The sequence below is a fragment of the Myotis davidii genome, unplaced genomic scaffold (assembly GCF_000327345.1).
Source record: "Myotis davidii unplaced genomic scaffold, ASM32734v1 scaffold552, whole genome shotgun sequence".
Lineage (NCBI taxonomy): Eukaryota > Metazoa > Chordata > Mammalia > Chiroptera > Vespertilionidae > Myotis > Myotis davidii.
Genome location: NW_006283439.1, coordinates 308771 through 321306, shown reverse-complemented (window position 1 = coordinate 321306; position 12536 = coordinate 308771). Strand labels below are relative to the sequence as shown.

At 47.7% G+C, this 12536-nt stretch overlaps 1 protein-coding gene across 1 annotated transcript in view; it reads right to left on the bottom strand.

The window, feature by feature from the left end:
• The window catches only part of BACH1 (BTB and CNC homology 1, basic leucine zipper transcription factor 1), a 30729-nt gene extending 21399 nt beyond the window's left edge, over positions 1-9330 (bottom strand). Inside the window, exons 1-3 of the mRNA XM_015564239.1 lie at positions 8046-9330; positions 3831-4123; positions 1-1308 (exon numbers count right to left, since the gene is read on the bottom strand). The exon at positions 1-1308 is cut by the window's left edge and continues 27 nt beyond it. Coding sequence (XP_015419725.1) covers positions 1-1308; positions 3831-4123; positions 8046-8076 — 1632 coding nt within the window. The 5' untranslated portion in view covers positions 8077-9330. The remainder of the gene's footprint in view (positions 1309-3830; positions 4124-8045) is intronic.
• Positions 9331-12536: the final 3206 nt, after the last annotated feature.

Sequence of the window (12536 nt, the reverse complement as noted above, 5' to 3'; positions counted from 1 at the left end):
GGGCTCACTGTCCCCTTCGGTGTCCGTCTCAGAGTCATCCCCCAAGCTGATCACACAGGCGTACGGACAGGGTTCCTGCTGGGGCTCCGAGGCATAACCGTCAGCTCCTATCTCCAAGCTGCTCACATGGCCTTCGGTGCTCAGAGTGCTTATAAAAGGGCAGTTGACAGAACTTAACGTTGCGAAAGTCCTCTGGCCCGGCTCCGGGCTCTCGCTAATCCTGATCCCCAGCCAGGGGCACTCGGACCGCTTCTGTGAGTGGCCCGGTCCTGCACCATCATTGGCCCCGGCAGGTGACAGCGGCACTGGGCCAGGAGCGTCTGGGCTGCAGAGGTCGCTCCAGAAGCCCTTGGCCAAGTGCTCGGCCACCTCCCGCTCCACACTGCTGCGCCCACCAGGAGTGGGGCCGCCCTCTCCCCGAGGGCTGGAGTCCGGTTTCAAAAGCAAATCCTCACTTCCCGCAAAGGTCTTCTCTTCTCCAACAGCTGGGCCGGACAACGGCTTTTCGGTTAACACTGCTGTGGGTTGCATACCAGCCAAGTTCAAGTCACCATACTGGTCGTAGGTGTGCAGGAGGGATAGCGAGTAGAGGCCCGGCGGGTCCGCGGGGGAGTGGAGGAACGGCGCCCCCGTCTGCTCCAACGGGCACTGAGAGGCAGGCTCCTCCGTGGTGTCTTCAGGCTCTGCTGCTGTGTTACTTTCCTCACATTTTAAAACCACCTGCAAGTCTGCGCAGTCCTGGGCTCCTCCCGGACACTCGCTTTCAGGCGTCTCACTGGGCGGAGCAGAAGTGTGAGCGTCTTTGAACCCCGACTCCACAGCGCGGACTCTGTCCGTCCCAAATGCTTTCTGGAATTTTCTGTATTTGGGGCAGAGAGATGGCAGAGCCAGAGCAGCCCCCTTGTCTAGGCACATGGACTCCCATGTCTGACTGGCACTGTCTTGTAGGGGAGGTGACGGTTTTGTATTTCCTTGACATCCACGGAGTTTACATTGAGGAGTCTGAACATTTTTATTTTCCAAAAATTCCTCCACCTCATTAACTTCTAAATCCCTCTGGTCCGGAAGTGGGAGCCTAAGGCCTGCTTTCTGGCAGTGGGCGGGGAAGCAGGCTTTCCTCGGGCATGCCTGCTGGCTGGCAGTCGAGTCCAAGGACTTAAATCTGAGAAACTGAAAGCAGGACTCCTCGATGTCGTGGACGCCTAGAAACTCCACACACCTGCACACGTCATCCACGTTGTCCTGACTCAGAAGCAGCTTAGCCGTGTAGGCAAACTGAAGTAAAGGCTCAAATCCTTTAACTGTCACCTGTTAACATACAAAATGAAAACAAATGCATTACTTGACAGCTGTCTAGTCGATAACACAAGAGCAGACGGGACGAGAGATGAGTAACTTACCTGTGACAACGATAAAGCAGGTTCTTTAACTGGGTAAGACAACCATTCCCAGGAGGTACAAAGCTGAGGGGGTCACGCTATCACACACACCTACTCAGAGAGTCCACGCTGACTGACACATAACTACAATGTACTCACACGGGGAAAGAAAGAGAGACAGCACCACACCATCTCCAAACGGGCTGCAATAAATACTGGTAACTACAGCAGGAGGAGCCTGACACACGCAGTCACCCCGGTGCCCACGCCAGTCCACCAGGCAGTCATATGAGAACAACTCCAGCTGCTGTCAGCCACAGAGGGAGCAGTTTCCAGGTGGAGAACAACAGAGCTAAAGGACTTCAAGGAGTTCTGATCCAGGGCAAATGCACAATAAATGGTTACCTTGATCTCATTCCAAAAACTTCTAATAAAATTTTTAAAGATTCAAATTTTAAAAGTGAACAAAGTGAAGTTCTAAAAATCATGCAAAGATCCACGGGTTCCCAGCTATACAAGCTTTAAGCAGAAACATGCACATCTGCACTGAACCTGCCTCAACACCATGAGGGCAGACGGAACTGAGCGGGGAAGTGCAGGGAAAGCCTCGTTCTGGCTTACGATACAGAACTGATTCTTCAACAGTCCCTGTAAGAGTGGCCAAGACACTGTTTTTGTGATCTCCTTAAAAACATTCTACGCTGTGCGCACTGCACTGGCTTTCAAATGGTTTGAAACAAAAAGCAGCTCTCCCCGGTGAGACACGGACAAGCAGGGCACTCACACTGGCCAGGAACGGAATGCACAGCCACTCTGCAAAGCAGTCCAGGGCTTCTTGTAAAGCTAACGCACAACCACCTTAAGGCCTGGCAACTGGATCCTGCCCTCTGTCCCCAAGAAATGACCTGGACACAAATGTCTGTAGGGTGCGGCTGTCGGGTTAAGCCTCGGACTGATCTGTTGGCAAAGCCACAAACAAGTCCCAGCTTAGAGGGCACAGCCCTCTTAGCATAATGAGGCTTGACCTTATGATGCTCCCTAGATCCTTCCTCGGTAGCTAATGGGCTGTGGGAGGTGCAGCCAGTGCTGCCAAAACCAGTGAAACTCACAAGAACACTGTAACTATGGTGACCACGACCTTGTTTACCTCTGGCCATAACATAAAGGCTCAGCTTGCCTCTGGGTCTCTCTCTGTGGCCTCAGCCAGGCACAGGAAGATCCACCTAGACCTAGCTTATTCTTTGTCTGTCATTTCTCCATCCTTTCGCCACCCTCACTCAGGCTTTCGAACCCTTGGCTGAGCTGGCTCGGCCCAATGTCCATAGCAACATTATTTGTAATAGCCAAAAACTGGAACGAGCCTAATTTCGTTTAATAGGCGAACAGTTAAATAAAAACGGGTACATCCATACTGTGGAATATTACTCAGCAATCAAAAAAAAATTAACTATTGATACATGCAACCTGGATGAATCTCAAGGGAATTAAGTGGAAAAAAGCCAATTCTAAAAGGTCACATACTGTGTTATTCCAATTATGTAACATTTTTGAAATGACAAAACTTTAGAAAGGAGGACAGATTAGTGGTTGCCAGGGTTTAGGGATGGAGGGTGCAATTATAAATGGTTCTTTGGGTGTGGGAACCATTTAGTATCTGACTGTGGTGGACACATGGAACTGCACAGAACTACACACACACACACACACACACTTAGAATCCAAGTAAAACCAAAAACTCTGAATAAGCTGATGGGTTGTGTTCATGTCAATATCCTGGTTGTGATATTCTACAATTCTGCAAAATGTTACCATTGGAGGAAACTGGGCAAAGGAGATCAGGGCACATGCCTGGGTTGTGGGCTTGATCCCCAGTAGGGGGCATGCATGAGGCAGCCAATCAATGATTCTCTTTCATTGCTGATGTTTCTCTCTCTCTCCCTAACCTGCCTCTCTCTGAAATCAATACAAATATATATTTTTTAAATATTTTCATTGATTTCAGAGAGGAAGGGAGAGGAAGAGAGAGATAGAAACATCAATGATGAGAGGGAATCATTGATTGACTGCCTCTTGCAGGCTGGACCAAGCCCACAACCCAGGCCTGTGCCCTTGACCAGATTCGAACTCGGGACCCTTCAGTCCGCAGGCTGACGCTCCATCCACCGAGCCAAACCGGCTAGGGCAATACAAATATATTTTAAAAGTTAAAATTAAAAATAACGTACGTTATTCATCTGCTCAATAAATATTTTAACTAAATCCAAAATTAATAATTTACATGTAAAATGTCATAATTTTGTGAAAAAAGTTAAATGTATTGCTGCAGAACCTAGGAACTGCGCCTGAGCCTTGAGACAAGATGGTTTTGTCTTTAACTGAGTGAACCACAGAGATTGAATTAGGTTCCATGAGTTAAAATCAGGGTGGCTTCCCAAGGGTGGACCCGCTCACCTCTTCTGGGAGAGAAATGCTGAGCTCCGGGTCAGCCTGGCCCAGGACCCTCGCGTGGAAGTAAGTGCTGCAGGCGGCCAGCACGGCGCGGTGGGCGCGGAACGGCCGCTCCTCCACGAGGACGGTGACGTCGCACAGCTCATCCTTCCTGCGCTGGTCGTCGAGGCTGAGCAGGACGTTGGCGCTGTGCACCGAGGACTCATAGGCAAACACCGCGCTCTCCCCCCGGGACATCCTGAGTTGCGAGTGGGGCTGGGACGTGCCGTGAAAGCATTCTCCCCACTGTGTCCAACCTGAAAGACACAGGCAAGGTGTCACCTGAACAAAAATGAACATGAAGGCCTCAGTGACCCTAGACCAGTGATGGCGAACCTTTTGAGCTCGGCGTGTCAGCATTTTGAAGAACCCTAACTTAACTCTGGTGCCGTGTCCATATAGAAATTTTTTGATATTTGCAACCATAGTAAAACAAAGACTTATATTTTTGATATTTATTTTATATATTTAAATGCCATTTAACAAAGAAAAATCAACCAAAAAAATGAGTTCACGTGTCACCTCTGACACGCGTCATAGGTTCGCCATCACTGCCCTAGAAGCACTTAACCAATTCCCTCATTTAAAACAGGGCTGGATAGCACTTTTCTAACTAACTTAGGACAAAAGTTCTCAGGGTGGGGAAGAAAGAACCTGTGAACCAAGGGTTACACGGGCTCTGACCGTGAGGCCTTTCATACTGAGAGAACACGACGCAGAGCAGAAGGGCCAGGACATTTGTGGGGAGCACCCCATTCCTGTTGCTCTAAGGTGTGAATAGGCGTGTGGGTCCCCAGGGGGTACGGCTGGGACAGGACTGACCAGTGCGAGGGCACAGGTGCACCACGCTCTCCAGGCCCCATCCCCAACCTGACAGCTGGCAGGAGGGCACGGTGCTTCCTAACAAGGGACACGTCCCACAAAAGGTCAAGCTCCTCCAACAGGAGGAGAAAACGACCTCTTTGAGAGCAAGTCTTGCTCCACACGACAGTGCAGGCCGCAAGCACAGCTCCCTTCTCGCTGTAACACAGGCCACATGCACAGAGGCTCCTGGTTCTCTCAAAACGTTAGGACAAGTTATCAACATGTGCCTTTTTAAGATCTAAACTAACATGTAATAGCCTCCATGCATTTTATCACATACAACCACCTGCAAAGAAAGGTAGCCCAGCCTATGTGTATGTGTCTCAGACATGTACTACCGTCCTCACACATGACGTTTCAAGCACACAGAGCTGAAAGCAGGCGGTGATTCACGTTTCCTTCCAGACCCCAACGCCGTGGCGAGCACCCCCAGTGTGTGCACCCCCATGGTGTGTGCACCTCCCACGGCATGTGATCATGTGATGGCGGCTGAGAAGCTCCTCAGGAACCACTCCTGTGACCCCTTGTCCCCCGACACTCGACTCACTGCCTAAAGCCGGAAGGTCCCGGATGTTCAGCAACTGAGGAGACGTCCCCGTCCTCAGATCCACTCTCCTCCAAACAGTGAGGAGAGACGAGGACTGCAACGTTCAGACAGGCCCAGCCAGACCAGGGCATCCCACCTCCAAGACTCAGACACGATGCAGCTCCAACGCTATCCTACTTCTACGCTTGCTTCCAGGTGCTGTGTGGCTGAAACAGCTCCTCAGAAGCCGTCGATGAAAACAACAGCTCAGACTGTGCTCACGCTCCACCCGACTGACTCAGCACCACACGCAATCAATTCCAAAATCACCCACAGAGCTCGACTTAGGGGTGCCCGTAGGAAACAGACAATTCCCTGTGGCAACGGGTCTTAATATTTCAGTTGCCAACAGGGAATCAGGGTTGGGAGGAAGAGGCCGGCACCGTCGGTCCAGGACATCACGCACCTGCACACTGGCTCCACAGACAGAGCCTCCTCCTTCTCCAGACGGTCACCTCCCAGTCACTGCGTCCCGCACCCAGTCCCAGCCTGTGCTCTGCTGCACCTGCCTTGCCAACTCCTAAAACTCAACTAATCTTACTTTTACGTTGGGCCTTCAACCCTGGAACCCTGAGGTCCTTGGATCCCAAGGGCACTGACTGCAGCCAAACCATTCCCAGACCCTCACTCCAACACTATTTGCGAGCCCACTGCCACTGGGTGGCTCACCGCTCACCTTAAACTCCAGAGAATTTATTCGTGGCTGAACCCCCTGCTTAGGCAGTTTGGGGTGACAGCTCACCTCACAAGTCAGAGCCAGCTGACAGATCTGCTGGAAGATGCACATGTGGGTGACATGCCAGCCCTGTCCCATTAGCTACCGCTGAGAGAAGCTAGAGAACCAGGCAATGAAACAGCCCAGGAGGCCTGCACTGCGCACACGCACACCTGGACCCATCTCCTCCCACCAGAGAGCGGGGCACGTCCTGACACCTCCCCACACTGGGCCCTGCGTGCACCTCACATGGAGACTGCACATCAGCCTCTCACCCCGAGACCCCCTCCCCTCCATGAGCACTGCTACCACTCCATCGGCTCTCAGCTACACCAACGCTGCTTGCTTTCTGCAATGGCTTACAAGCTCACACGTGCACACGCACAGCTGTACAAAAAAAAGTGAACCAAAGTTTTACATACCAATATTTTACCTTTACTAGTCCTAAGTACTCTAATTTCTGTTGTATAAAAATATGTCCAGCGTGACCCACTCACAGTCAAGAACCACTGGCAGACCATCACCTCTTGCCCTGAAAGCGCATGCCCTGTGGCTCACAGCACGGGGTCTGGAACCCCACACTGTCTGGGCTCAAGTCCCAGCTCGGCCGCTGCCTGACACATGGCCTGGGCCAGCTGCTGATCCTCACGGGTCTTGCTTTCTCCCCCGTGAGGCAGGGATAACAGCAGCACCCATTGGGCTCTCACAAGGTTTCCCTGAGACGAGAGTAAAAGGGTTTGGCATACTGCCTAGCCCACAGCCAACAAATAATAAATATTAGCTGCCATTCAAGACAATAACAAAAGCTTCATTCCCCTCAAGCCCTCTGGATCCTCTAGTTCATCGGTTCTCAACCTGTGGGCCGTGACCCCTTTGGGGGTTGAATGACCCTTTCACAGGGGTCACCTAAGACCATCGGAAAACACATATATAATTACATATTGTTTTTGTGATTCATCACTATACTTTAATTATGTTCAATTTGTAACAATGAAATTGGGGGTCACCACAACATGAGGAACTGTATTAAAGGGTCGTGGCATTAGGAAGGTTGAGAACCACTGCTCTAGTTGATTCTCCCACAGCAATGTCATCCTCCCTTGCTGAAACTCCTGTGATGCCTTCCAAGTGTCTGATGACCGATTTTAAAGCCTCAGCGTGTCCTCGGACCTGTGTGGTCAGATTTCCTACCTATTGGCCCAGTGTCTTCTCAAGCCTTTGTCTCCCTCTCCTGCTCTTCTCCAGCCTCACCATTCGTCCTGCCCACAGGCATAAACTCCTTCCTGCCGCGCCTGGACCTCCTCACCTTTAGGTCTCAGCTGAAATGTTAAAACCTTGCCAGTCTTGTTTTCTGCCCTCAAGCATATAACACAGGACCTGGTCCAATGCAGGTACTTGCTTCTGAATGAATGACTTGATATTTTTAATACAAACCCAAAACCTCTATCATCAACTTCTTCCAAACACAGCACAGCCTATTGCCATACATACGCCCTGAGACAGGACTCAGAGAAACACCCCTGATGGCTTGTCCAGAGCCAGGAGGAGCGAGAGAGCCCTCACTCAACGCTCTGGGAGCTGGATACACCTGCTAGACAACGGCCAAAGAAGAGCAAGGCTTGGCAGCTCTGAGCACAGCCACCTCACTGACTTGTATGAATGAGGCCCCTCACCCTGCCTCACTGGCATGGGGCACAACAGGAAGTTCAGAAAATCTATTGCCCTAATTCCGAAACCCTTCCAAGTGGCCAGTACCCCATTCTCACCCAGCAGTGCAACCAAGCAATGACTCAATCAGGTAAGAATGCACACATCCCTCAAATAACACAGTCACCTTCTAATATTTCTCAAACCTAAAAAGATATAATGCCCCCAAGGAACCTTCTAAAACTAAAATTCTGTTAGTGTATTAATACCAAATTTAGATTCCTATGTTACAGATTATTTTTTCTACATATACTATGGTTAAAATTCAAAGTAAAAGTTTGCTGACTTTAGCAAATTGCTGATTCACCCGGTAATGCTGACGAAGGATGAGCAGACATTTCACGCTTCCTGTGCCTCCATTTGGAAATAACTTCTGCTCTCTGCTCAACACACACAATGTGAGTTTTAAAACAGTGATCACTTGATGTTTTTCTTTCAAAATCATGAAGAAAATGAAAAATGGTGCTGTGGTTTTATCACATTTTAATACAAGTAACTTGACAGATAACTTACTTTTAAAAACTTTTAAGCACTTCAGGTAGCTATCGGGTCATGGAGCCAGGCCTGCCTGCACTGAAGCAGACACTCAGAGATCCTGTGTGAGGGTCGCGTCCACGAGCAGCAAGAGCGGGCGCACCACCCACCTCACGTCTCACGGGGCTGCACTGTCCTAAGTTCTCAAGGTGGGAGGCACAGAAAGTCATCTAACACCCAAGGCTCATTTCCTAGAAAAAGACAACCATCCAAACATCCTCCCTCTTCAGTGAAAAGTGAAAACTATCCTTCCTACAGGTGTCTATCCTGCCACACAGCAGGGGGTGCCATGACAACAAGAGACAGTTCCCACATCAAAACATAACCCAGAGATGCTCAGACCAGAAAGGACGCCTGGGTGAAGGAGACAACAGTGATCATTATCCTCCACAGACACAGGAAGGGGGACATTTCCCAAAATATCCGCTTGCAGTAAGTCTTCAGACAAAAACTACTTCCTGGTCAATCCTCACTTAACCGTACTATCCGGCTAAAGAGAACAATGATTTCCAAAACAATCCTGTTCACCAAGGGTTGGGGGGAAGGGGCCAATAAGTGACCAGTGACCCTTGATATCAGAAATAGTGCAACAGGCCACTCTCCTGGCCTGTACACTGACGCAGTGCCTCCATGGCGGCCTGGCTGAGGTCCTTCTTTCGTCCTCACGGCTCTGCCTGACTCCCCCTCCAGCACCCACCCATCACTCTGCCTCACTCAGCTCAGCTGCAGGACAGGGTCTCTATGGCTCAGTCCCCTCACCTGCCTCCTTCGTGTCTCCCTCCGACACTTCGACATCCCCTGCACCAGGGTGGTCGAGGTCCGTTACGATGCACCCAGGTACCCAGAGTGGGAGCAGCTCTGGACACTAGGGGAACCTTCTCCTCTGTTGTCCAGTGGACGGCAAAGCCCCACAGTGTCAGCCCTGCAACTCAGTCCTTTGTCTTTCCTTCAGGGGCCTTTATAAGAAAATTAATTTAAATGGAGATGTGCACAGGAAAGAATTTCTTTAAAACTTGGCTTTTCTTGTCACCATTCCCAATTCTGAAAGAGCCTTAACATCAAAACATCTACGGAATTTAAGTCAGAGACGATCATTCAAGTTGGCATGCTTCCCAACGCGCTGAGACCCGACTCACCTGCCGAAGAGCCAGGGAGAAGAGCTCTGTGACCAAGATTTGCTATTTTCTTTCACCTTTGGCAGATCTTAAATATCACACTTGTTTAAACATCGTATCTGATAATCCTATTTTCTAAATCTGTTTCCATCTTAGGAAAAAATCTTAAGTTTGACTGGGTAAGATGCATGAATGAATATATCAAAAAAGCCTGAAAGAAAATGTAAAACAGTCTGAACAAGGCTGAGAGGCAGAAAGGCTTACAGCAGCACAGTAACGGTGCTGTTTGAAGAACTTTTACAGCAGTGGTTCTCAACCTTCCTGATGTCGCGACCCTTTAATACCATTCCTCATGTTGTGACCCAACCATAAAATTATTCTCGTTGCTACTTCATCACTATAATGTTGCTACTGTTATGAATCGTCATGTAAGTATCTGATATGCAGGATGTATTTTCATTGTTACAAATTGAACATAATGAAAGCACAGTGATGAGTCACAAAAACAAGATATAATTATATATGTGTGTTCCGATGGTCTTAGGCGACCCCTGTGAAGGGGTCGTTCAACCCCCAAAGGGTCACGACCCACAGGTTGAGAACCGCTGTTTTACAGTGACATATGGGAAAGTGGGCTGGCAATCGTTAAAACCATGCCACTAAGGATGCCATAACATATCTTTAATGGAGGAGCGGGGGGGTTGGGGAGGGGGCTGAAGGGGTGGGTAGAATAATGCAGTTTTTGCAGCTCATGATTATTACAACATTATGAGAGGTTCATACAGGGAAAGTTAGTTTTTTTTCCCCATTTACTCTTCCTAATATTAGCAATTATGTAATCATGGATCTTTTGCTATATTTATTTGGAATAATTCCGTATCTAAAATGTAAAGCTACAGTTACACTTAGAAGTGAGCCGTCTGAATGGTTAGAATCTGAGGGAGTTGTTTACAGGCTCATGAAACAAAAGGTAGGTTTTTTACTTCCCAAGTCAACAAACCCAACTTTGAGGATTCTGGGTAGTAAGTTTAGAATAGCTTGGAAGGGAGGAAAGAAGAGAAGGAACATAGGAAAGCCAAGTTCCAGAACCAAAACAAGAATAACTGATTCCACGGTTACACTTTCTTACTACAGAGAACATAAATGATGAGGTCTTTTATTGGTGAACATAGTTAGCAGGTACTTGATCCTAAAGAGATTATTAAACCTCAATGGAACATGACTATGGCAAGATAATGTGACGTAGCAAGTACACTTGGCCCATACCAATAAAGCTAATTTACTGAATATATATTTTTATTGGTCACTATTTTCATTTTTTAAATTTATCTTTATTGTTGAAAGTATTACAGATGTCTCCTTTTCCCCCCCCATTGGCCCCCATCCTCCCCACTCTCATCCCCTCCCTGGCCTTCACCCCACTATTGTCTCTATCCATGGGTTCAGCATATATGTATACAAGGTCTTTGGTCAATCTCCCCCCCTCCCCCCACCACACACACACCCCTTCCCTATGAGAATCTTCAGTCTGTTCTATGCTTCCGTGTCTCTGGATCTATTTTGCTCATCAGTTCATTTTTTTCATTAGATTCCACATATGCATGAGATCATGTGATACTTGTCTTTCTCTGACTGACTTCTTTCACTCAGCATAATACTCTCTAGGTCCCTCCACGCTGTCTCAAACGGTCAGAGATCCTTTTTTACAGTTGCATAGTATTCCATGGTGTAAATGCACCAGGTTTTTTTATCCACTCATCTACTGATGGGCACTTGGGCTGTTTCCCAGATCTTGGCTACAGTAAATAACGCTGCTATGAACATAGGGGTACATATATTCTTTCTGATTGATGTTTCAGGGTAACTGTTTTATTTCTTAACTTTGAGTTATGATTATGCAGAACTGTACTATTCAAAGTGTACAGTTCAGTGAGTTTTGACACTGGCATATGTGCAGAAAACTACCACCACGGTCAAGACTAGAAACGCCCATCACTCCTCAAAAGTCCACAGGCCCCTTGAGATCTCTCCTTCCTGTTTCCCTGGCTCTGGGTACCAACAATTTCTTTATGCATTTTCTCTGATCTTGATATAAATGAAATCACACACTGTGTTCTCTGGTTTCAGGTTTCTTTCACTGAGCTTGTGACAATCATATTATGTACATCAGTGGTTTATTTGTTTTTATTGCTAAATAATATTCCATTACATGGATATTCCACTATTTGTTTATCCATTCACTATAGATGGACAACTGTAATAAACATAGACAATTGCACTGTTTCCAATTTGGGATTTTTGTGATAAAGCTTCAGTGAACATCTGAATGGACATACACTTTATTCTCTTGGGCAAATATCTAGGAGAGGAGAGCTGAGTGCTACAGATTTGTGTTTAACTTCTTAGGAATGGCTAAACCGTCTTTCCAAAGCAATGGTGTCATTTGACACTGCTGCCAGCAGTGTCTGAAGGTTCCAGCTGCTCCTGGCTTTCAGCAGCCCTGGTGCTGCCGGTCTTTTCACCTTCGCTGCCCTGATAAGCACACAGCACGCTCTCCTGTGGTCTCAGTTTGCAGGTCCCAATGGCTAATGATGCTGAACATCATATCTTTATGTGTGTTTACTGGCCAGTTGTGTATCTTCTTTTGTGAAATGTCTGTTCAAGTTTCCTGTCTATTTTTAACTGGGCTGTTTTCTTCTTTCTACTGAGTTGTAAGAGCCAGTAGAATTTTATTAGGATTTCAATGAATCTATGTACCCATTTAGCGAAAACCAACATCTAACAAATAGAGTTTTCTGATGCGCAAACATGCTTATCTCCCCATTTACTTAGGTCTTCTTTATTTCCCTCAGCATTATTCCAATGTCTCTAGTAAAGAATATCTTGTGTTACTTTTACTCCCAAGTACTTTATATTTTTGTGTAGTTACTATAAGCGGATTTAACTTCACTTTCTGGTTTTCTACTCTGTAAACATAAAGTTGACTTTTTAAATATTAACCTGGTTTTGAGTGGCACAGGAGACAGTGAGGCTGTGGGGAAAGGGAACACATGCTGCTCGGCTTCCCTGCCCAGCACCACAGACAAAACATGAACACGAACTGGTTTTCAGAACAGACAGTAACATAGGACTGAATGACAGCTATCGAA